Consider the following 27,955-nt stretch of genomic DNA (forward strand, 5'->3'; position numbering starts at 1 on the left):
CGACGTTGCAACGCTTTCCATATTTGGGAAAATCTGGCAAACCTGTTCAGGACTGTTACTTGACAAAGACAGAATGTCACCTAGACTGGAATCGTTTCTTTTTTCTAATCAAAGAAGAAGTGTTTCTCCACAGATGAGTTTGTGAGTGAGCATAGTGGATGTGCGTGTGTATATTGGGAAAAGATGACTTTTCAATAGTTACATGTGGAGTGCTCACCAAAGCCACAAACAATTGGAGACCATCACAATTTCTGTTTTCCTTTTTCTTTTCGTTCTATTATTTTCCTAATTAATTGGTACAAATCTGTTTTCTTTCGCGGTGGTGCAGTGCTAATAACGATGCGTTCACCCTAGCGACGTTGTGAATGCATAATATTTACATCTTTTTCCCCCTTTTTAATCCAGTTCATTTATTGGACTGATATAAGTTAATAGTGGGCTGTTTTATTTTAATCATAAAATGGTAAGTGATCTTTGTTACAAAATTGTTATGACAACCCTTTTAATCATTTGTTCATATTTGGTGTATGTAGCAAGGAGACGATCCTCCTTACTTATCTGTAGGAACTGCAGTCAGTGCAAAATACAAAGGAGCTTTTTGCGAAGCGAAAGTCAGTAAAGTGGTCCATATTGTAAAATGCAAGGTATTTATTCACATTATATTAAACTAATAAGAAAACCAATTAAATGTTGTGTAATGCTTTTAGGTTTCATACAAAATGGGCTTGGGTACAGCAACAGTAACTGATGAACACATCAATGGAACTTTAAGGGTAGGACAATTGGTTCAAGCCAAGCATCCAGACAACAATGACTATGTTGAAGCAACTATTATGAAAATACAAGATTGTAGTCAATATACAGTTGGTAATTTATAAATCAATTTTATTTTGGACTTCTTATAAAACATTTCATTTTTTTTTATAGTTTTTGATGATGGTGATATAATGACTTTGAGAAGGACTGCATTGTGTTTGAAAGGTGGCAAACATTTTAATGAGAGTGAAACATTAGACCAACTTCCACTGACACATCCAGAACATTTTGGAAATCCAGTAATGGTAAGAGGCAGAGGAAGGCGTAGCAGACAACTGAAGTAAGTTTATAATAATAAACTTTGCAATGAGTTTTACTAATATAATGAAATACAATTAGGGAAGACAGTAGTGAAGGTGAAGCAGAGGAGGAAAATGAACCAGATCTGGAGCTGTATAGTGTTGACACAGGAAAAGTTGTTAGTGTTGAAGCTGGTGACAAGAAGAGAAACAAGGACAATTGGTTTCCTGGTTTAATAGTAATGCCTTCAGCACAACCAACAGTTAGGATTAATATGAAAGATGAATTTTTGATAAGATCCTTCAAGGATGGAAGATAGTAAGTTTATTTGAAAAAAAAATAAAAGAAAATATATTAAATAATGTTTCTATATAGTTATACAGTGCCCAAAAAGGAAGTGAACGAGTTTAAACGTGAAATGGGATCTCGCGTGGAGAGTTCTACATTGGCAGAGGCTGTAGATAAAGCAATAAAATTTTTAGACAATGACGAATTACCTGCTCATTGGGAAAAGAATTCATTATTCAATCTGCAGTCTCATTTTTCGGATGGCGATGAAAGCGTTTCAGATGTAAGTATATTCTAAATGTTTTAAACATTTTTATGAAAAATAATTTTTGTTCAGAGCTCTGACGATGAACCTACAGAGGAAAAAGACCATTTTGTGGCTCAGCTCTATAAATTTATGGATGACAGTGGTACGCCGCTAAATAAAACACCAACGATCGGTAATAAAGATGTAGATTTATACAAACTGTTTAGGTTGGTCGAAAAGTTTGGTGGTTATAATCGCGTAACAAATCAGAACAAATGGAAAACTATTACAGCGCGATTAAAGTTTAATCAGAATCAAGCGAACTATAATCATGTAAAACAAGTGTACAAAAAATGGTTATTGAGTTACGAGTCTTTTTATCGTACATTGGGATGCACAATGTTAAATCCCACAAGAAACGCAAAGAAAAACAGAGGTCGTCCTCTTATTCGCGATAAAGATAGAATGACACCAGTGCAAAGTCCGAGACCTGAAAAGGAGGATGACACTGAACAGAAAAAGGAAGAGGAGGAGAAAACTAAAACAAAGAAAGCGGATAGTAAAAAAGTAGAGGAAGAAAAGAAACGTAAAGAAGCACAAGTGGAGAGTAGTGACAACAGCAGTGATGCAACAGATCAGTCTGAAGCTCCCAGTACATCTAAAGACATAAATAAATCCAAACGTAATGAACCTAAACCGAAGGAGAAGAAGGTGAAACCTACACCTGGTGAAAAAGTTAAGAGCCTGGTGGAGAAGTTTGAAGATCACTCGAAGAAGCATGCCGATGATGATAAAATACAGCAAACTCGGTCAAAATCGCAAGTTCCGCGAAGCAAAGAAGTTACTTCCCCGGAACGTAAAATTCGTGACACGAAAACACCAAATCGTGAACCACCCCAAAAACCTTCAAAATCCATGAGTAAAAAGCCTGGAGAGGACGATAAAGACAAGAAACGAGGCCGGAAAAGAAATAATACTGATGACAAGACGTCTAATTCTGATAGTAGTGTTAACGAATTATCATCAGTACCGCCACCAACGTCCACGTCTCCTCCATCGTCATCAGCATCTTCAGTATGTATTGGTGATAAATTAAAAGTATATTATGGGCCTACCCACGAATCAAAAGTCACATATGAAGCTAAAGTTTTAAAAATTGAAAAAGACCATAACGGGCAATACGTTTATCTAGTTCACTACACTGGTTGGAATACCAGATATGATGAGCGTATAACCTTTAGTAGAATAGCAGAAAATTTGAGCGCCACAACAAAGGCAAAAAGATTAAAGCAAAGTTCTTCAGCTGGATCTAAAGTAAATCATATTTTAATATTTTGCTTTATAATATTATTAACATTGAATTATTATTTTTAGTCTGCAAACAAAACTCCGGCTAAAAGGGGACGCGGTATGTCCATTACCGGACGAAGTACTGTACCAGAGCCTCCAAGGTCCACGACTCCTTCCAGTATTACTTCAACTTCAAGTAGAACAAAAAGCCCTGCCACGCCGGTATCGAAGACCAGCGCTAATCGAGTTACAAGACAAGGTATAAATTAGTTCACAACATAATGACCAACTTGTATTAAATGAATTTTATTTTCCTCTTTAGATTCCAATAGACGAAGTCGAAGAACATCGGCTCAAACCGATATTTCAGTGCAATCAGAATCGGAAAGCGATGAGCGATCGGAGAGTGAATCTGAATTGACACGTACCAGGAGCGGATCAAAGGATGACTCTGAAACGAAAACATATCGAAGGAAACTAATTAAAACGGTAAAATATTAATTTTTAATCATTTAAAAATAAAAAGTAAATACAAGTATCTTTTGCAGAAAGGAGATAAGAGAAAGGACGACGAAGATACAGAAAAGGAAGAGGAAATAGAGCGTCCAAAACGTTCAAGGAAATTAAAGAAAGCTTCTGATGTGAAAGCTTTGGTGGATAGTGACGATGAAGGTTCCAATCAACCGAAGGGTCGAGAATTCGATTTAAATCAAATTCGATCCGAGCTTAAGGGCTTTGGTAAAGCCATTAAAGTTACCAGCACTGACACTAGTGAAAAAGAAACAGTATCATCTGATGAATCTACTACAGTACCTGAACCCAAAGACAATTCCGAAACTGAAACAGACGAGAAGAAAGAGAAAGTCGTCGAAAAATCATCAAGCTCCGAAGATATATACGAGTTTAAAGAACCGGAACCTTTCGAATTCGAAGTTAGGAAAAGCAGCACCGAAGATAAAGGAAAGAAACGAATCCCGAGGCTTTACGATGACGTTGAGAAATCTCCTCCTAAAAAGAAAAGTCCAAAATCTCCTGCTAAAACAGAAACCAAAGAACCTGAAGCTGAAAAGAAACGGTTCAGGCGTACACCAGTGAAAAAACAGGAGGAGGTTGTTGAAGAAGAAGTTGAGAAGAAAGAAGTGCCGAAAAAATCTGATGATCCCTTCGATAAGTTAGTAGAATCACCTTCTTTCCATATTGGAAAATCTTCAACAACTGAAAAACCTTTAGAAAAGCCCAGTGTAGTTAAAGCGTTAAATATGGATGAATCATTAAGTATATTTGAACTTGCTGAAAATCTCGAAGAAAATAGTGAAGATAGATTGGACCTTTCTGATAACGATGCTCATTCAGGAGAATTGACTTTTACTCATTCTACGTCATTTTTTCAAGAAAATTTTGGAAAACCTTCGCCGGACCATATGATCGATGCTGCTTGCGAAAATTTTACTTCTAAAACTGAAGATAATAAGAAGAATATAGAAGAAGTGACGGAAGCAATAGATAACACTTTAAAAGACGTTGAACAGAATACAGTCACCGACGATGATACTAGTGATATGGTTTTAGAAAGTGAACCCAAGTTTGAAAACAAAACTAATTTGTCTTCAGCGAGTGCATCTACAACAACGTTAAATAGAATTGAAGCAGAAGATGATATTAAAGAAGAGGTTGTAGAAGAAAAGAAGATAGTACTTCCAAAACAATTAGCTGCCGTTTTTCAAGAAACAGATAGTTCTCTATTAGAAGATTTGTGTTCTACGCCGCAATATACAAGTAAAATTGATGATCTTAAGGATATCAATCTCAAAATTGGAACGACAATAGCTGATACTATTCTTCAAAAGTTAAAGAACAATGAAAATAATTCCGATATGGAGTTAGAACCGTCTGAGGAGGAGGAGGAAGAAGAAGAAGAAAAAGAAGAGAAGAAGGTGGAACTGAAGATCGAACCTAAGACGGAACCCGAAGTTAAAGAAGAGAAACCGATTATCGAAATAGAGCCTAAAATTGAAATTAAAAATGAGATTGAGGAAAAACCACAAGTGGAAGAAAGTAAACCTGTAGTGCAAGATTTTAAGAAAAGATATACCAGGAAATTTGTTAGCAAGAAATATATAATTGATACGGACACAGAAAGCGATTCAGATTCCGAACAACGTTTAGTCATTGTACCTTCCGATGATGACTCGCAAACAAGTACATCTGTGGATAACAAAACTAAGGAAACGGAAAGTGTTCCCACAGAACCAACGCCCATTGAAAATACAACTTGTCAAGTAGAAGAACGCAATTTTAATTTTGATAATATAAAACTTGCCGCGAAAGAGGACGTTATCGTTACAATGGAGGTGGAGCAGGAGGAAGAGGAGAAGACTGATGAAACGGAAACGAACAAGGACGATGAACCAGACTCTAATCTTCATTCAATGTTGTTCTGCGAGGAGACAATACCTGGAAGTCCGGCACCGGCGCCTCAGAATGAACCTAAAAAGTCTAAAAACAATGTCCTCGAAATGCCATTTGCAAGTGCACCTAGTGGAAGCAGTAGCAATAACAAGAATCTGTTGATCCAACAGGAGAAAGCCAAAGAAAATCAACCATCTCCTGTACCACACGTATTGCCGCTGGAAAATCGAGAAAATATTCGTGAAGCCTCCGCCGTTCTAGATAACACTCCGCCAACCACTCCAGAAAGTACAATTAGCAATTTATCACCTAGAGGGTAAGATATTTAAGTTCACCGGTGATGATTAACTAATACTAATGTTTATGCATGTTTAGTGAAATCGGCGGATTATCACCGAACAACGGGGATAACGAGAGTTGTAAGTCGACGGAAACCGACGTTGAATACACGAATTCGCGACGTTCTGCTACTACAAAAGTTACCAATTATAGCGAAGATGGTAAGTTTTATTTAATTATCTATTTATGTTTTGTTTATCAAAATATCAGATCACATCTCGAGATAAACTACTTTTCAAACTAGATTTAAATTATACTTTATTGCACATTTCTAAATATAATTTTATTCATCAAAAAAATGACAATTTTTTTGCTATTGATAAAGCAGATGTTTTTTATAAGTATGAAACGTGTTTTAACAGTTAACTTTGATTTAACGTTCTTTTCATTTTAACTTGTTGATCGTATAGCTTATTTTATGTATTTCAAGCGAACTATTTAAAATTCAATGCTTTCTACTATATTATTAGTGTTTCGTAAAAAGATATGGATAATAACAAAAAGCATAAGAAAAATCATAAACAAAAATCGCATAAGCATAAACATACACATAAGTCACATAAGCACAAACAACACCATAGGAAAAAGAGAAAAGCTTTTGGTATAAATAGTTTTGCTTTATCGTTTTTGAAAAACTAATTGAAATTATTTAAGATTCTTTGCTGAACGTTGAACCACCGCTAAGTTCAAGAAAAACGAGAGAGGAGGTGCCTTCACCTTGTAAGAAAAGACGACGATCGTGCAAAGGAGATTCCGAAAATGTTCCAATTAAAAGAGGAAGAAAACCCAATCGTTCACGCCACAATAGTGACAGTGATGACACCTCGGAACATTCTTTGCAAGACATTGCTAATAATTTAGTAGAACCAACTAGGATCAACAGGTCACCGAGACCATCAAAGTACAATTTCTTTGTAGAATTTGGTAAGTACATTGAAAAAAATCTTTATTAATTGTTAGTAACTAATATAATTTTAAAGATGCCAGTATGGATAGATCAAGTAGAATAGCATTAATTCTACAAAAGTTAAGCGACTTGAAGAAAACGTATACTGGCGTTAAGGCCGAACTCCAGTTAATCGAGAAGAGACGGAAGAAACTTCGACGAAGAGAACGAGAGGGTATTTATAAATCATATTTTGTTTAATGAATCTCTTAACTTAATATAAAATTATTTGTTTTCAGCATTACGAGCAGCGAAGCAGGAATCCTGCTCATGATCCAGGTCTAGCTTGATCTCATTCTAGAGTAAACAAAATGCAAACAGAAGCAATTGATAATTTTAATAATAGACATTCAATAATATACTGTAGATTGTAAAAAGTAAATCAATATGTTTTTATATATACATATATTAATTTTTAATTTGTATGAACAGTAATTAAATTAAGACAATTAATTCAAGCATATGATTTTTTTGGTATTTCAAATTTAAAAGAAAATTATTCTTTGTGATATTTTGTTTTCCCATTGATTCTACGATACTTTTCTTTTAATATATAATAATTATTTTTGTTCATATAAACGTAAACCTACATATTTTAAGTCAATTTATGTATATTACTTGTTAAAAAGAATGATAAATATTATATGAATGATTATTTTTTTCATCAATCGATTGATTATATTCTGTACATTTTAATGATTAAAATAAGAACACATCAAAGAAATCATATTTATCGCAATTATTTTCCTATTAGTTATTTTTGTTTGTTTGTTCAGTAATTGTTTTTCTCTTTCTCAATTTTAAATTTGTGGCTATCTATAAAATATATGATCTATCAAGCAACAATGTATTTAATGTATATTCTATTTTATTTTCAAAAAGACAAAAGGACCATTAAAGTCATTTTCACTATATTGTTAATAATATGTTATGTTTGGTTTTGGTTTGATAAATATTTTAAGACTGATCCTTATTTATTGTAAATCGAAAATAGAAAAAAAAATGAATTAAATACATTTCTATAAAGATGTCAATTTAGTTCATATTTATATACATATATATATATATATAAAACGTATGTGAAAGCGAGAGAGAATTAATATTTATATAGTGTACAAATCTATAAAAAAAATAAATATTTCTAAAGTAATTCAACAACATCATTCAATTTTTCCTGAATCATTTATTTTTAATATAGACAATACTCTTAAAAAACGGTATTTTTATAAATTATAACTAAACTCAGTACCGTCGAAATCCATTAAAAGTAAAAAATTCAACTTATCTTCCAAATTTTATATATTTATCACGCATTAATATTGTGCATCTCATATTTATAATGTTCCGATTAACGTACTGCAGTTTGTATACTTATTATGTATTGTTGAATTAACGTACATAATATTACTGTACATATTAAAAAAAGAGAATAACAAGAAATAAAATGAATTCAAGAGCTATTTACCATAGGTCTTTGTGACTTTTCAATTCATATTCCATTAGTAGTTAATTATTACATCAATGTACAAAATCAATATATCGGAGGAATTCGCAGTCCTTTTGTTTCTGCACGCATTATGTACGTTAACTCGTAAAATAATGTATAAACTGCTGTATATACTGAAAACCGATTGTTATAAAAGAAAAAACAAGAAATAGCTTTCAATCGATTTTCCGTTTTGATGTTGATAATTAGTTCTATTTTGCGATTATTTTCCCAATTAGTTAATAAAGAATAGATTCAATGAAGGGTAGATAGTGTTTGATAATGAATGCATTGCACAGATAAATTTTGGTATGTAAATGAGGGATACCAGGCCATACCAATAAATAGTCAAAGTTTATTAGCGTCACATTGAATTGCGGTAGCATTGTTTGCTTGCTCTATAGTTCAACAAACATAATAATTATTTGTCGCCGGCAGCTCTAGTTACCTTCATCCCCAATTATTGCAAAAATCATAGTTTAATTATACAAAATGATACAAATACATTTCGCTAACCTTAAAATAAAGGGTTAATTATTCTGCAATCGTATTGTTTGTGTAATTTATTGTAACAGAATTGAAATTCTAAGACAGAAAACTATAACATTATTGTAGTAGAACTCTGACATCCAGTAAAGAGTTGTATCTTTGTTCTAAATAATTCAATTTGAAATCTCAACTGTATCGAAATCCCGACAACCATAATCCCGACTATATTAAAATCCCGACAACCATAATCTCGACTGTATCAAAAATCTCTTCAATAACATTTTTAAATTATTCGATTTTCAATATAGTCGGGATTTTGATATAGTCGGGATTATGGTTGTCGAGATTCTGATACAGTCGGGATTATGGTTATCGAGATTTTGATATAGTCGGGATTTAGAACGTCGGGATTTCAATAGACGGTCTTGCGGTTGTCGGACTTGCGATATATACGCTCGTATTGCATATGAGCGCAAAATATAGTCGTCATCTATAATACACTTGGTTCTCTTTTTATGCGGTAGATACGTTCCACAGGAAAACGCATAAAAATAAATCGCACAAAAAAGGACTAGACACACGTATAAAAATAAAGGATACGTTCCATATTTTTTTAAAACCGCATAAAACTAAATCAATGAGTTAAAATATACCGAAAATCGCATAAAAAGGGTTTATTAAATTTCAGAAAAATAATTAGTCTTACTACATTCTTTCTGAAATGTTTATACATAATTTAAAAAAAACCTTAACAATTATACGGAAAAATTTTACAAAAAAAATACAGAAATTTTTTATGAAAGTTAATCTTTCTTCACATTTTTTTCTTTAGAATTATCGTCGCTATATGAGAGGTTTCGGCATAATTTTCGAACTGGTTCGAAATCACTTTCATCACTAGAAGAGATAGTCAGCATATCAGATCTATGCCCTTAAGTTAATGATTCTTCACAAGTAAAATTAGTCTTAACTTGGCATGTTGATTTTTTCTCTTTGACAATATAATCAGTCATTAAACTTTACAATGGCTTTGCTATTTTATTGTACAATTCCTGATATCCAGAAATGCAATTCTGAAGCTCGCGTTGAAACTTGAATTTGCCAATTTGTGTCAAAACGTGTCAAAATAGCCTAAAATAGTTATTTAAAAAAATGCTTCTTGAAATAAAAACCGCATAACTTCAAAAACGCATAAAAAGAGGACCGAGTGTACTCTGAAAACATATATTGATGAAAATAATTAAACATGAATGAATGTGTATTATTTTTCAATTAATTCACAGTTAATTATATTAATAAAATATTAAATTAATTAATTGGTGTATATATTACAAAAGTACTTCCTCTCCTAAGATTTTATAGTATTTATATTGAATTCAATACAAATTTGATCGTTGATTTATATTATTAATGTTCGAAATCATCACTCAATACGTAACTGAAAGGAAATCTAGCAATCATCGGAATATTACGGATAATACGTATTGTCAATTAACATTAATGCAAATGCTCGTGTTGCGCTGTTAATCCATTTCTACATCAAGACAAAATTTAACATCCAGCTCGACCGCAAACCATATTAATAGATCGAATTAGTTAGTTGTTGACTTCAGAATGTAATACCTCGCTTAACGAGTTTAATCCGTTGAAAAATTTCCGGATTTTTACTCGTATAGTGAAATACAAACAAAAGTTTAAAAAATGATATAGCAGGCCCGCAATCCGGGACTTCTCTTCTCATCATCACTCGTTATGAGTCATTAAGAGTCATTTTGCTCGTTAAGAGAAATGCTTGTTATGCGAGGTGCTTATTAAACAAGGTTCCACTATATTCAATTAATATCTGTAAAATAAATCTAAGTTTATCTTTAATAAATCTTTGATATTGAGACATTTAGCAATATCTAATGATTAGTAAAATAAAGTATATTTGGTTGCCTATATATCGACACCATATTTTTAATTTACTGTTAACTGAATTATTTTAAATCAAATTAAGAATAAACTACCAATCACCAATATTTGATGTAATGTACGTTTTTAAATTACATTAAATATATGAATATTAAAATTGAATTTAGTTTAAGAAGTATATAAAAATGTTTATCTTTTCATTAATATGTACGAGTTTAGAATCGATTATAAATTGGTTTATGACTATAAGACACGCGTATTAGTCTAAATATTTACAGGAAATCAAACTCATCTTGATATCAACTGCTGTGTCTTTTGACAACTTCTTCAATAGTGCAATTAGTATATGCAAAAGTTTATGATGTATTATTTAATATTATTTAATATTATTAAGTACCAATGATCCAATTACTATTCTTTAACAATAATACTGTAAATATTTAGAGTATTTTTAGAATTATGTAATAATTTACAGAAATATAAGTTTATTATATTTTTTAATTTACTCGTGTCTCTTAATTAAAGTAGAGAATAAAATTTCCGTTTCATTCATAACATTACTTTTAAATTAAGTATTTTTGTTTACTGCCAACCCTTACATTTATAATTCAGTTGATGTATATTTACATACAGAAATAACTTTCGTACAAATATAATTATTTATATCACTAATACATTTAATATTATAATAAAGCAAAATAATTGAAAACTTACTACAATATTTTTTTAAATATTATATATATGTAATGTTTGTCAAAATATAACATTTTGATAAATATCCATAATATTATGTAATTTTTTTTCAATATTGCATTTTATAAAAGTGAATTAAATTATAAATATTTATCATGTGACTTAAAATAAAAAGTATTTCTAATTGTTAGAATGTGAACAGACTAATATGTATAGAACAATACATATTTTTTAAGTTAGTGCTAAGGTTTAATGAAAAGCGATTATTATTGCATATAAATAGATATATTATATGCAATACACTGAACAATCCTTGGAATAGTGAGCAACAGTGAGTATTTAAAAATACTTGATAGTGGTTATCGATTTTCTTTTTGTTGGGTTTGATTAAAACTAATTGGCGCAATGATCGTAATTCGATAGTGTACAGAGGCGGAAGCTTTTACATGGAATTTTATAATAAATGGTCAATGGTTTGGACAAGTTCCATCTGTATTTTCGATGTGTGGAAAATGTCGAAAGCAATCAATGCTCCTATGTGTGCATCAAAGGGGAGCAGCAACGTGCTTTGGTGAATTAGTGTCGAGCCACCACCTCCTTCATCCACTTCTGTACCGACGCGAAGGATAGAGGATAGTTACGCAACGCGAAATTTGCAATAACAACAACAAGAAAATAAAAAGGCTTGTTTCTCCGTGGATATTTTTCATTATTCTAGATGTAGTCCGTACGTGCATTAGTGTGTTTTCCGTTTGCCAGTGTGTATACACATAAGCATGCATATACATATATATATTATTGGTAGCTTTTTACTTGGTGTTCCAAGTTGCGACCTAAGCAGCCAGTCTCTCTGGTCGTACCGGGCGTACCGTTAGCAGCTGCGTCACCAGTTTGTAGAAAGCCAGTCAGAAGAAGAAAAAGCCTCGTAGAGTCGAACGCTTCTCTCCTCTTCCACACAGCGTACAGACACATTCCTTCCAAGTGTGCTGCAAACCAGAACCAACCAGAACGAGCGACGACGACGAGAGAGCGTTTTGTTGCGTCGACCAAACTCTCCTCTATGGCTCTGACTAGTGGATAAGAGCATATGTGATGATCCAGTAGCGCGCTCCTCTTCGCCTATGGGAAAAAGCATCGCTAAGATTCCTCTTTGTTGGCCCGTTCAGTAGTTTCACATTCACACACATTCAATTCAGAGTTTTAATTATATTTCATTTCGTTCTTACGTTTTATGGTAAGAAGGGAATAATAAAAAAAAGTGTACAGAATACACGTATCTCTAAGAAACCATTGCAAAAATAAGATAACAATATCTAGAAATACAATATTATATAAACTTGTATTAATTGCATAATATATAATATATATTCAAAGACTTGTTCAAATAATTTATAAGTTTTCTATCATTCATCAGAATAAATATAATATTTAATACTATAGTTGTTTGGATCGATCAACAAATATTTGTTAATATTATTTATGAGTATGTAAAATTCACATTTGTTTTATATAATTATCTAATTCATCAAAATGTAGGTATTTGAGTTATATTTATTTATTTAATTACAATTTAAATTTAATACACCTAAACAGACATATAATAATATCTAACAATGAATAAGTTAATCTAGAATCCAAATTAATTAAATTGAATAACTTATTGATCATTAAAATCCGTCGAGATAAAATGACATTCAAACAATCTTCACTAGAATATAAATAATAAAACCCTTTTCATCCCTGTGATTCCAATTGCAATCAATAATACTAAATTCAACTTTGTCTTTCGACTATTAAAACTGTTGGCATCAACTAATGTTAATTGAAGCTAGATGTATTTTCAACAGCAGGTAATGCTGAATAATGAAAAAAAAAATCAGTTAAGATGTTTTTTTTTTTGTAATTAAAAAAGTGCTTTTATAAAGCATAAAATGGAAAGGGTTATTAGAATGATAAGAAACATTTAAAAATATATTTATTTTTACATATTCTTATTGTATTATTTAGTTAAAATACAAATATACTTAGGTGGCAAGCAAAGAAATAACTAAATAACAATTGGTAAACAAACGTAATAATGAAGTTATGTTATATTGGTTAAATAATCTAAGTATTTGTAAATTATTTAACTATAGCTCATATTTGCACGTTAAAAATTGTACGTTTTCTTGGACCTATTATTTTCAAAGAAATACATTGAAAATGAAATAATGTTCTATTATTTGAAATCAATTCTGCGATTATACTTTATTATTTAATATATATTACAAAAACCTGTAAAAAAATGTATTCAGTAAATAATCTAACAAGTCATCTTTATGATAATCAATTGGTAAAATAAGTAATCACATAATTATTAATAATCAATTATTTTACTATTTTGTACCATCTCATATATATATTATTCGAAAACTATAAATGTTAAAGAGTAATAATTGTATAAAAGTATTGTTTGTTGTTTGGTATAAGAATGTGCTTTAAATAAGCTTAAGTAGATGGGTTAAGTCAGGTATCTTGGGTTATCTGTGATTGGTGGATAACCTACTTCAGATAAAACCTGAGCCTGCATTGGCGAGATGGCTAACCCAATTCTCGAATGCTATTGGAAAACGCTGAATACGTTTCGAATGATTCGCAGAGGGGTTGGACGGTCGGTCGAGTATAGTTTCCTTGAGTTGGAAATGAATGTGTGTAGAAAAGGGCATACAGCGGACGTATGAATTGCGGACGAGTGGCGGCAAAAGTGCATGGCTAAGTCGTTTTTGATATGATTAGGAAACCGCTGCGACCAGCGTTTATTAAAATACATACTACATAGATGGTGAGAGCATGCATCCATGCATACACACCGCACCGCGCGACGATTCTCCGAACTGGCGATGAGGAAAGGCCAGATCGGAAAATAAAAAAAGAAAAAGAAAGAAGACGCACACACATACAAGCATACACATCGACGGAATTAAAACGGGATGGAGAGGAGCAGAGGACAGCAGAATGCTGAAGAACTTGACGTCTGTTATGCAATCATCATCATCATCGCAGTCATCGTCATAGTCCGATGAGGCTGAGCGAAGACTTAGGTTGCGTTATAAAAATACTACCCAATACTACAACAACCCCTAGGAACAAATCAAAGACCGCGCGGTTGCGCTCTCATGCTCCGCCGAAAGAGGCGAACCACGAGTCTCGATTTCGCTGGTCCACTATGTACTTGGTCGATTGCTATATACTCGCTGCTATACCGCGCGCACAGGCTCACAATGTGACCGGGGCCGATGCGCCGCCCCCTCTCGTTTCCACTCCTCGCCGCCCCCCATCAACCCGTCTCACTCGGCTGACGTCAGCTGTAGTTGTGAAGGGACGTACAAAAATAGCTGCTATCGCTCAAATGTTTCATAGACCAGCCTCTGGCACCGCACCAAACTTTTATATTTTCGCTCGAAAACAACACCGGACCCACAAATATATCAAATTTTGGAAAATGTGTATCCATATTTTTGCAATAACAAGACTTTCAACAAAAAAATTATATTTCACTGCACTTAAAAAAATATTATTTTTTTGACAAAGCGTATAACAATAAATCCAACGTAGAAACTTAACGTCAAAACCAGTAATGACTTTTATTATTGTTTGTTACTTCTTCTGTAATGATATTTAGGATTTACTTTGTTACAATTAAAGTAACAGTTATCATGTTAATTGATAAGTCAACATACGAGAGAGTTCTATAGATATCGGATCTCTTTTTATAAACAAATTCTACGTCTGAAAACTTAATTAATTTTATTTTTTTCGATACATTATTAATTAATTATTCATATTGCAATTACGAATTTTCTATTTTAATATTTATCAATTAGACAATTAGACAATGAGATCTTTTAAATATTAAAATTTTGCGTTTTTAATGATTTATTTATTGTAATTATAAAATGATCAATTTTGGTTAAATTTAATAAAAACTAAAATACAAATCCTAGTGATAACTTTAAATATGTAAAATGTTTTCAATGTTAGATTTTATTTAGGACTTATTTAATCAATTTAGAAAATATGTAATGTTTTAATATTTATACCATATTTTTCGAATCATAAGGCTTAGAATTGGGGTGCATCTTATGTTTTTTTTATCTATAATAATACATTTTTCTTAGAACTTGTCTCATAAGTTTGTGGTGTGGTTTATAGTCGCATATTTATTATCTGCAAAATGTATAGCAATCAAAAAATGATATCAATGTACAGCAATATCTCGCATATAGCGTCTTCGATTAGTGCGGATTCAATATAACCCGGTTTTAAAACCGCACTTATTTGATAATATTTTAAGGAGTCTTCTATAGACGTCATGAGGTAGTAATGAAGTTACCAATAGCATTTTAATATTATTTCAATACAATTAAAAACATTTTAAAAATTAAAAATTTGTATTAATTATGGAATATAATTTTTATTGCGTTACCAATAATATAGACTAAATCAGAAAATAAGTCAAGATTTGTTTATTATTTTCATTTCAATTAGGCAAATTTATAATTTATATGTTGAAGTAACTTATTTAGAAGTTATTATTGTTTTGTAGATGGATATTATTATAGTAGTTCACATAAAAGTCTTAATATTGTTTAAATAATGAATGGTTTCGTAAATATTATTGTATTTTGGTTGTGTTTTTGAAAGTCTAACATAAGTGTACGAGAGGTCTGCCTTGATGGTGTGCAGCACAGCCGGTTGTTGAAGTGTGTGAGCGTTGGTATGGTCGTCTTCCTCTTTCTCACGCCGCTCGGCATCTGTTGTTCATTCGACCGTTCCATGCTTACCGCTTGGCACAGAAAAGACGCGCCGACAAAAACCTGTGTGGCAGAAGCAGAAGGAAAGGAAAGGTAGAGTCATAACAGGAGGAGGATGGTAATCAGGAGGTTGTAGAGGGGCAGCTTGGACTGGAGGACGACGATGATGCTGGTACATGCAAGGACCATTGCGAAGGACTCGAAGACCTCCTTCTCCTCCGTGTACGCTCACATGCGTTTTGGCGCGTATTTTATTTTATTTCTTCCTCAACTAGTAAAAACATCATCAAAATGCGATGCTTCTGGTGCGAAAGCAATGTTCATTCTTATTCGCGCGATGAAAAATATATACAAAATAATAGTAATAAAAAAAAACATCATCGTAGAAGAGGCACCACAACGCATTTCGAGAATTACGAGACGCCGACTTTTTTTTTGGCGCGCAAATTACGCGCTTTCGGTGAGGGGGCGGCTTCGTGGATGGCTGAAGTGAGGCGAAGGCAGGAGGAGAAGCAGCGGCAGCAGCAGCACCGGGCCCCCTCCGAAAATCTATATTTTCACCCTCTTTTCGTTCCTCCGCCGCTGCCGACCACCCCTGCTCGCCGCGCCGCATCGCTCCAACCATCGCAACCCCAACCCTCTTCCTCAACCCCACACTCTCATTCTCAAACATTACGAAATTATACGTTAAATTTTCTCTAACCTACAAAAACATTTCTTTTAATTATACAATAAATGTATAACTCTATAAAAAAATATATTAAAGACTATGTTTTAGTTGCTTATCCTCATAATATTCATAATTTTAAATTCATAGTTCTATTTATTTATAAATTTGAAAATCTTCGTTCTTGTTTCAACAGAAAACATTAAAATAAAACCACTTTAAAAAATGAAAGAAGGTCAATATTTGTCATAAGAAATAAAAATAGTGACATTTCAATAATGACAGTAATATTATAGTTAAACGTAATATAGAAGGTATTGTTGGTAATCACATGAATTGACTTTTTTTTTATCAAAGTGCGCTTTGTACTCAAAACATTATAGATTTTAAAAACACATGCAATAACAAAAGACAATAATAATAAAATTCTGATTATTAACAAAAAATAATATTTTTATCAAATTTTTAATTATTGTTCTTCTTATTATTATTTCTAAGTCACAGATATATTTTAAATCATTAATAAAAGTAATACATAACAAAAAGAAGTTTACTAAATATATGTTCATCATTATGTAACTAAAATTAAAAACAAATACTTTAGAAATATATAAATTAAATGTAATTTGCAGTATTATTTTTTGAAAAAAAGTTTATTAGTAAAAATAATAAATAAGTCGCAGTTTTCTAAATAAACTTAACATATATATTAATAAATATATTTTATTTATGTTTTTGTTATAATTGTTGTGCGGCTTCGATCAGTCCGGATTCACTACAAACCGGTATGATAATTTCTAAACTAAATTTTAATTATGAAAAATGAAAAACATACCCAAAAATCATTTATTTTTTCAAGTCTTTTTTTGTGCGGTTTTAAATAGTATGATCCAGAATATTGGCGTAACCCGTAAATGTGAGGTATTTCAGTGTATATATTATTGCGTGAATAAAATTTGAAAAATGTATAGCATAAGTATTTATAATATTATTAAACAATAAATATAAATGGAAATAAATCCTTAAATTTATATTTATACACGTTTTAAGGCTCAAATAGTCAGAAGAGTGGAAAACCTCCTAATTCATATTTATAATAAAAAAAAAACATTTTTTTCGTTGTAAGATCCATCAAATCTTTTCTGTCTTATATTTTAATGACAAAGTTCCATGTAATTGTATTTCATGTTTAAAAGCATAGCATCAAAGTAAAGAGATAGTATAATTCAATTTTCTCTAGCTTGCAAAATAATTAACCCTTAATCAGGTTACCAAACGAATAAAAAAATACTTTGCATATATATATATTAAATATATGAAATTACAATAATAAAAAAGTTAAATTGATACATTTTTCTTTCGCTTTCAAGTCATAAATAAATAAATATGTACAATATAATTCGTTTTTATTTAGTGTCGTTTAAAAAATTAAATTATTGTATTGTAATTTGATTAAATTTGTTCCATAATTATCTGGAAATGAGTGGAGTTCATTTGCGAACAACCCTGTATATGTATGTATCATTGACGATTTCAAGTGAGGAATAGGGGGCTGCGATTATACCTCTCCCACTCTCGTTGAACTCGATGGATACACCCTTGTTTTGTTCAGTATACTGGGTGGCCTAAAACTTCAATATCATACTACAAAATTTACAATTAAAAATATGTAAGATTACATTGATATGTTACAGTTTATCATATAAACTTTAATATATCAACTATATTTTTTAAAACACGAAATATTTTTATTGTACATTTGACTTCTTTAAAAGTAATGTGACGTTATTAAAAAGTAAATGTTATTTCTTATGAGAGTACGTTGATATGAAAGGTGAGTACGTTCGTGCGAACGAAGCTAACTTCTGTACAAAAAGTCGGCATGCATTCACAGTTCGATTAACGTACATTCGCTAAACAATTTTATATGAATTGTAGTTTAATTTAATTTTTATAACTAACAAATTGTTTGTTTTTATTCAAATATTAATGTATCAAAAATGATCTGGTTTAATCTATTATGTGTAAAAATATTTTAAAGAAGAAAATACAGTAATAGTTCGTATAGTATTGAAATTAGTGATAGAAACCGAACTAATCGAGGAATATATACAAAAAAATTTCGTAATAGTTTTTATTATTTGTAACTTGTAATTTATATTGATACTCCTTTTGTAGTATGAAATCTGTTGTGTATGGTACATATAAATAATAATTATATTTATTGCAATAATTACATTATTATATTAGTAAACAAAAATTCAACAAAATGAAGTATAAATAAATCTCTTTTTCGAATTTACTTTTAGGTCATTTGAAATAAAGCTTGACATTGAAGCATGGTCACTGGTAACTATATTTCTTTTATTATTTAAGAGTGAGAAGTTAACGTATATCACGAACGTATAAATACCAAAAAAATGTAGTTGTAATATAATTATTATACGATTGATCTATGAAAATGCAAGGTGTTGTTGTACAACAAACCAAATGGAAGCGAGAGGCGGCAGCTCGGTAACATTTAAAACAAGAATCTGGAATGCGATACACAGAGAGATACATTATGAAACAATAATTTTTCAGCTACGCTGATGATAATAACACCGAAGGAACAAGAATAAATACATGCAATTGCGAGCGGAATTTTCTTGTTTTCTCGATTTTTTTTTCTTATCCTTCCCGTTTTTTTTTCTTTTCTTGTTTCTCGAAAACGACTGCAACGACGTAGAGGACGGACAGAAACCGCCTATAAATAGATTAACCCAATAACCGCCCTCTGTATTGAGAGAGCGCAACCTGGGCTCCACTCCAAACCTACCAACCAACTACTGTCGCAATCCACCCTAGAGGACATGTCCTATCTATGATGCATCCGCCAACTCGATGTGTGTGCATTCTTCGTCGTTTTTCTCGCGGCAAATTCGAATTCGGCTCGCGATGCGTTCTCACTCGACCTGCTTGCTTCGGCTACTTATTTTCATTCGGTCCCCTCGGTCTTTCCCGCTCATTGCGTTTATTTTTAGTATGAGTGTATATGCATGCATGTATATGTGTGTATATTTCTATATATACGAGTTTCTGCAGCCGGTTCAACAGGATGGAGAGAGACGGGCTCATTGCCGGAGCAGTAGTAAACTTGTTTTCTTCCAGTTTATAGTAATTTTTAAAGTCACTTTTCTTATGAGAAATATTATACATTAAATTATTCACCATACAATACAGAAATGCCTATTTAAATGCAGCACGGTTTAAGCCAATTCGCGAAGCCTCTTTAACGCTAAATTCTATCATTATAGAGCTAAAATATTTTTTGACGTTATGCACCAAAACCGCTACCTAATTAATTAATTAGCTGTTGAACAACAATAAAAATGTTTCACAATTTGTCATATAGCAAATAACACTCACGCTTGATTAATCTATTATTGTCGCTTGTTATAACTATAGCTTTTATCACCAATTGCTTGGTCAAAACATACATTCCAAATTAAGACGTTGGTTCTCTTTTGTTGACATATTACCGATGCTTATTAAATGGTAGCATCATTTACATAGAACTTAACGCGTGTGCAACGCATTCCATATACACGTTAGATGCAAGTTAAACGCATATCCAATCACGTGCGTTACAAAAGTTTCAGATGTATTGGAGCGTGCAGTAAATATTCCGCACTGGTCTTACTACCTCTAAGTAAACCAAGAACAACTTTGTTAGACATCACTTTGGAGATAGTTTCAAGAGCATTTTGATTGATGGACATGTTCAAATAGGTTAGAAATGTTTTGTCAGTAAAATAAATCTCTGATGCGCCTACCATCACTCCTAAATTTTATTATTTCATTTAATTTATATAATAAATAATGTAAAATATAAAATAAATAATTAATTTTATAAGAAGGTAACAAACTTTATCAGTACTAGTCAGTTAACATATACTATGCGTATAGTAAGACATATTTATGAATCCTAGGCGAAAGTACGTTAACCGGACAGTGCACTCCCATCATCATATTGTTTGTAAATACCGTTCATAACAAATATACTTGAAGTTCATATGAACGTACACTTTGTCAGAATCATATGCTTATACATAATTTGAGACTGTAATATTATTTATTGATTTATTGCCCTAAAATGAGATTTAAGATCGCGGTTGACATTATGATGATTTGAACATTAATAATTACTTAAATCTATATACTAAATCTAGAGGTTTGCAACGCTTCAACCTGTTTGTGGTTTCACTGTTGTCGAGTAGGCCAATAGCCAGAACATTATGTATGTGACTCCAGTCTATCTTGGTATCTACTACTAAATGTTGGTATTGCACCCTCGACCATATCTATATGAAGATCTTCGTGTATTTGTTTATTCCTGACAAACCATGGAGTCGTAATAATATTTCTTAGGCATTGTGATTGGAACCTTTGTATAATTTGTATTTTTGATTTACTGGTCTCTCCCCGTAATTGAATACCAAACGTCCATATTGGTTTCAGTATTACTTTGTATATAAGTAATGTATTTTCCATTTTTACCTAATAGAACATAATAGAACGTTTGTTCTACTATCGAGGTATGATTTTATTGTTTTAAAATAATTATATTGCAAGTTCTTCTTTATTTTGTATAGTATTCCGAGATGCCAAACTTTGTCAAAAGCTTGCGATATGTAAAATGAGAAATATAAATAATAAATTGTCGCTTGACATTTTTGTATGTTTGTACAAATTTTTGTACGTTACACCAGACAAAGACCGTAAATAAGCATATAATATTACCAACAAATATATTTGACGTTCACATGAACGTACACTATTTCAGAATTATGTTCATATACACATTTCATTTATATTTGAGAGAAAGTGCGATGTTATTTATTATTTCCTAAAACGATATATAGAAATAATAAAACAAATGACTAGCACATATATCATGAAGCTTGATATCTTTGTACGTTCGTTTGCATTTTTGTACTTTACTTCGGACAAACATTTAATTAATATATCATGTTGTTGAACAATATATTTGAAGTTCATAAGAACGTACTCTTTGTTTGAAATATGCTTAACAATATAGATTCATATATCAACGAGACTACAGTGTTATTTATTGTTTTCTAAAACGACATAGAAATAATAATACAAATGATTAGCAAATATGTCATATAGCTCGATATCTTTGTACGTACATATTCATTTTCGTACTTTACTTCGGACGAAAACTTAAATAATAAACCATATTGTTGAACAATATACATGAAGTACTCTTTGTCTGAAATATACTTAACAATATAGATTAATATATCAATGAGACTACGATGTTATTTATTGTTTCCTAAAACAATATATAAACATTATAAAGAAATAACTAGAACATATGTCACACAAAGAAATAATGTCACTTGGCATCGTTGTACGTTCGTATGAATATGTGTACGTTACTTTGAACAAGGATCGTAAATAATAATATACAATATAATTTTATGGCGCTCACTGCATACTTAATTGAGCAATTCGAATGTGAATTGGAGATTGTACCATTATCGCAAGTTTGGTTATACTAATCTTAATTGATCTTCCAGATAAATGTAAGTAATATTTAAGTGCCAATTAACCTATTAAAGGATTCTAGTGTATAACTTTTTTTAAATATTAATATTTTCTGCGTGAGACATTTTCCGCTTCGGGAATTTTCTTATTATTTTTTTTTCCTTCTTCCTTTCATGCGTTCGTCGGGGGAATTCAGTTTCTCACCCCGCGACGATAAAATCGACACAACTGTCTTGGTCGGACGGTTAATGGAACAGGAACCCCGGAGTACTGGGTTCGATTTCCGGCCTAACCCATTAACTGGCTTATATTAAATTCTTCACTAATTAGCGAAGAACGGAGCGAGACCAAAGCGAAAATAAAGAGAGAACGTCGAAGGCAAGGTGAGGATGAACAAAAGTACTAGTGTATCGTCCGTTAATTTTTAATCGTCGCAGTTAATTCTGTGCAAATACTCGGGGCGGTTATGATGAAGCGCGCGCGAGGATCGTATAATATTTGGATTGGAATGCGGTTTGATTCGATGTCAAAGATAGGCGATTAATCAATTTGTTGAGGTATAGGCAGGAAGTATTCAGTGAATATATCCGTTTCGATAGATTCGTTGACATGAATATTCGAGACAGTTACAGTTCTTTAACCCGATAAGTCTTCTTAAAAATATAATTTAATCTTTAGAGAAGTTAAGATATAAACAACAAAAAGTCAATATTCTGATATCTACCATAATTTTGTATCAATTAACTTAATCTTTCAGCTAATATACTTCCCCAATTTATTCAAAATTATTCATTCCCATTAGACTTTGAAAACGCCAATTTAATATTAAAAAGAAATTTGAAAATTGCGAAGCAACATTCCGTAATTATTAACATTTAACTTAGAAACGATTTCTAATTGCATGTACTTTATAATGTAAATATACATCATATTAAGTAGGGTTTCTATGAGTCAGTTACACTCGATTAATTTAGTTCAGTAAGTTAAGGCAATTAAGTTTTCAACAATACTTGAGCAAAATAATATTTGGAAAGCAAAATTGTTATATAATCATGATCTGTGTCATCTTTTGAATTGGCGAAATGCACTCCAATAATGTTCGGAATTGAATGGGGGCGGTTTCGCTTTTATGTAACATTTAATCAATGCGTGTACAACACGCAAAGAAAATTTGATTAACATGTAGATATACCCTTGGGGACCGGCGGAAAGGAAATGAATGGGTACATCGAAATACTCACATATATATTTATATTTAGTGTATATACAGTGGATTTCATTCATGCATTGCAAATTCCTCGTTCAGCCGAGATCCAAATATCTGCGATACTTTCTTCGGAGAAAGTGAACTAAATATAAGTAATACACACTACACGTTTTGTTTCACTCTGAAGTAGTTCAAATCGACTGATTTATTATCTCTATGGTAACGTGTAGAATTAAGCTATTCTTATATAACTATAAACTACAATATATTAATTAAACTATGTACATCAATTAAAATCCAATTAAGTTTTATCAACATTTATTTTACAAAATTTAAAAATATTTGAAATATTATTAAATTACATTATACATGATTAAGATTCACTTAAATTATGAATGTTCATAATTATGTTGATGTTAAAAAGTTCTGACATTTTGGGTATTAACATTAACATTAATTTTAATTATATTAAAATTCGCTTTTCTAATGATTAATAATAAATCTCGCAGTACTTTTGCGTAACTTAATAATAAACGTTCCTAATTATTAACTTATTCGGTATTTCGTTCATTATCCTAATTGATACGTTTTACAAATTTGATGTCGGCACGTGCACCAAAGCTTTGATTTTACCGAACTTCAAAGCTAGTGGACCGCATGCGAGGATAGAGGGTATGTGAGCTCTGGCAAATGAATACTTTGTATGTACATGTACAATGGTTTCAGTTACCAAATGTATACATCAATAAAATAATATTTATTTACAATTTTTGAACTTTATGTTAATAGTATGTTCGAACTGTATTTTTTTTTGATATGAATAATTGCCATCATTTATATTTATTCCAAAATTATTCAATTACGACTAACGTGTAACTGATTATTGATAACTTAAGTAACGTAGGTTAAGAGCAAACCGTGAATGGATGACTGGTATGGATTAACTAGGTCTAAATAGAATGACACTATCTTAGAAACTTACTTACTAATACAAAAATGTACTAAACTGAGAAATTTGTCTATTTTTACAACTCACACAATGCGACTAGTATGCTAGATGTTACTTGGCAAGTACTGCGTAGAATCAATATTATCATGTTAGTGACATAAACAAAAATGTACAAATTTAGTAAAATTAAATAATACAACATTATTATAATTATCTTATTGAAATATTCATATATTTATAGTTTCAAAATGTCAAAAAGGAATGGTCATCCGTTTGAGTATTATCTAATATAATATTAACTTTGCTTAGTAAATTATTATGCAATAAGTTTACTGACATTTAATGTAGATGGCGTAATTGATACATTTCATTTATCATTTTTGAAACCAATCGACTGAGATATCTAGACATCTAATGTTTTGGATGTTATTGTCTTTTTCTAGTACAACTTCCGGTCATATTCTTCGCCTAACTTCATTTCTTTGTGGCTTGTTTCCAAGAACAATTTCGGACTTCGTTACATTGAATTATCTACTTTGTTATGTAAATCTTCGTTCTCAGAGAAAAATGCCAACACCAATAAGTATACGTTTGTTTTTTTTAAGATTTCTATTAGTTTTTTTTAGAAAAAATCGTCGTTTTTCAATAATAAGAATCCTTAGAATATGACTTTTCATTGTCTTCGATTCTAAGAAGTGTTTGTAGATATTTTTATTTATTGTGTTACGTTAAATAAAAATAATTGGTTTATTTAGGTCATAAAGCGAATGGACATTTCAAGTTTTCTAAAAAAAAAGAGAAGTTTAAAGTTATTGTCTGCTTGATTTTGAATTGTTAAGTGAATGATGTTCGTCGGAACGTGGCCCGATAAATATAATTATTGTTTTGATAAGTTAACAGAAAGTTTTGACAATGTTTTGACGTTGATGAAAGGTTGCTTGCTGCTGCTGCTGTTGCACGGGTAAAAATGCCGGAAGGGCACATCGGGTCGTGTTATTTGCTTCGCATGCGTGAGGATATGCGAGAGACCTGTTCGTAAATTAATTAGCCGGCGTTATCTGGAGCGAACTTCGCTCTCATCTCTGATTTCTTAACAATTTCCCTTTCCACTATTTCGACCTTTAACTGAACACCATTGATATTCCCCATTCTACGCGTTCCCGGCATTCCCAGGCGAATTAAAACCGATTTGCATTTTATCATTTAATTAACATAAGGAATTAGAATGTAATAAACATAGAGAGAAAGAGAAAACTGAAGGATGGTAAAGAGTATAGACGGAGAATAGCGAAAAAAATAGTTGTATGTGTATGAATTTGAGGTGATGTTAATAAGGATGGTGTGGAAAGCACTCTTTCGTAGTAGTAGAAATACCGAGGTTTATTTTTTTTCAGTTTTCTTTTGAGAATGTTTTTCGTATCATTAATCTTCATCATCGGTATGCGGTAATTATATGCAGTTAACAATAAATTAGCAGCTTTTGACACATCAACTGACATCTTCATTGACTATGTTTATAGATCTGATATCTCTAATTCATGATCAAGCATTCGTTTTTATTTTGTTTATAATTCAATTCTAGCAATTCTTGTTCTATCTTGTAGCTATCTCTGTAAAAATAAATAAATACGTAATTTTGCAACGCACATAAATAACAATAATATCTTAGTCATTTATTTTTCTTCGCAGCTTTTGACACATAAACTCAGTGTGCTCCGCGCGACATCGCAAAAATTGAAGAAAAACTACTATTAGCAAGACCAATCTTTTGACTTGCGCCGCGCAAAAATTCTGATATATTAAATGTTGTCGTGTAGTTTTGTAATGCTACTATTGAGGGGCATCGCTATAAAAATAAATAATTTAGTAGTTATGTAACCCAGACACATAATACGATCGATTCGTTTATTGTTCTTCAAAACTTTTGACACATCAACTGTCATCTAAGTCGATAGATATGACAACTCTAGTTTATGATCAAGCACTTTCTGCAATATATGATTCAATGCTGTCAATACATGTTGTCGTGTGGTTTTGTAATGTTGGCATTGAGGGGATTGGTATAAAAATAAATAATTTAGTAACAGTACATATGTAACACATATAAAAACAATATGGTGGAATAATTTACTTTTCATATAATACAAAGAAAATAGAATTGTTACTAAAACAATACTAACCTATTTGATCAATGGTCAATCGAAAGGGTAAACTCATAACAAATTGATAATAACTGTTGCAGTCGATTCAACAACATTCTTTTCGAAATTGGAATATATCCAATTTTCAGTAAATTTACATCATTTTAACGTAAGTTCGATAATACGTACATGATTATGTGCGAGGTAAAGTACAATTATCTGTACGAAAGTATTTGCAACATGAGTCGACGGTTGTGCACGAAGTAACCATATAGTGTTTTCAACTTCTATTGAAGTAATTTTTACTTTAATTTATAAAAAGAAATGATTAACCCAACTTCTCAACAGTATTCTTACTTTTTTAATTCATTGATTTGATCAAAAGTCACATAACTGTATTGATTTGGAATACAATTTAAGATATATAAATTTTCGTTGAATTACGCTCAGAATTGTTCAACTTTCTTCCAATAGTAACGTCAATAAGATGACAGTTACCATAACAAATCAGAAAAGTGTTCGTTGTCCGATTTGTTCGCAATCCAAACTGTTCGTTAACTGATCTTTATTCAGTTTTACAAATGCAAAATTATTTTGGTTTAAAGTGTTATTAGTTATTTGATTAATTAATCGTGTGTATATAATAATTATTATTAGAATTATTTACTTAGGGCGACTAATAGCCGAATGGTTCGAATCCTGGTCAAGCCAGGCCATTTGTAAGCCCTCTCGTTGCTTGAGCAATAGGGCCATCGTTCATCACAGATGAACAGTGAAATGAATGAGTTTCAGCATATGGTCCTTCAGCTAAGTCGATGGACAATGACAGTATTAAGGATAGCAGCAGATTCACAGTCAAAGGAAATAGTTGAATCGCAGAGCATCAATATACTACTGAAGTTAACCTACAAGACGACAGCTAACCGACAAGTTAAAAGTTAAAAATCATCATAATGGTAACTATCTACCAGGAAAGATTACCTACCTCATGTCAACCGCGATCTTCAATTTACTCAATGTTGACATTGATTAATAGATTGTGAATATAATTATACGACATAAAAAAAATATTTACTTAACTACATCATTTCATATTGCTCAATAAATTCAATAAATTATATAAAAAACAAACTAGAGTGGAACCTCTCTTAACGAGTTTAATCCGTTCCAAAATTTCTGGATTTCTCGTATAGTGGAACATATTCAAAAATACACATAATATGTGTTCAAAAGTTTTAAAAATGATGTAGCAGACGCGCAATCCGGTACTTCTATTCTCATCGTCACTCCTTTATCGAATCATTTTTCTTACAATTCATTTTGCTCGTTAAGCGAAATGCTCGTTATCCGAGGTGCTCGTTAAGGGAGGTTCCAACAAAACACGAGAAACTTTAACGTGTACTTAAATAATGGACAACATGTTAAAAGTACAAGGAATAGAGATTTTAGCACCTCCTACCTACTTCGTCTGGCAACGTAAACAACATG

General features: G+C 31.5%; 1 protein-coding gene across 1 annotated transcript; it reads left to right on the plus strand.

Moving 5' to 3' along the window:
* Nucleotides 1–45: 45 nt before the first annotated feature.
* LOC108567930 (AT-rich interactive domain-containing protein 4B) lies at nt 46–6,947 on the plus strand. The gene is made up of 14 exons (XM_017928740.1): nt 46–463; nt 534–644; nt 708–867; nt 928–1,096; nt 1,156–1,374; nt 1,432–1,627; nt 1,682–2,905; nt 2,966–3,140; nt 3,204–3,370; nt 3,430–5,606; nt 5,666–5,790; nt 6,284–6,553; nt 6,610–6,750; nt 6,815–6,947. The coding sequence occupies exons 1-14, from the start codon at nt 461–463 to the stop codon at nt 6,847–6,849; spliced, it is 5,172 nt and encodes a 1,723-aa protein (XP_017784229.1). The 5' UTR covers nt 46–460; the 3' UTR covers nt 6,850–6,947.
* Nucleotides 6,948–27,955: the final 21,008 nt, after the last annotated feature.

Source organism: Nicrophorus vespilloides, unplaced genomic scaffold, assembly GCF_001412225.1.
Source record: "Nicrophorus vespilloides isolate i.1.1-1 unplaced genomic scaffold, Nicve_v1.0, whole genome shotgun sequence".
In the NCBI taxonomy this organism is placed as follows: domain Eukaryota; kingdom Metazoa; phylum Arthropoda; class Insecta; order Coleoptera; family Silphidae; genus Nicrophorus; species Nicrophorus vespilloides.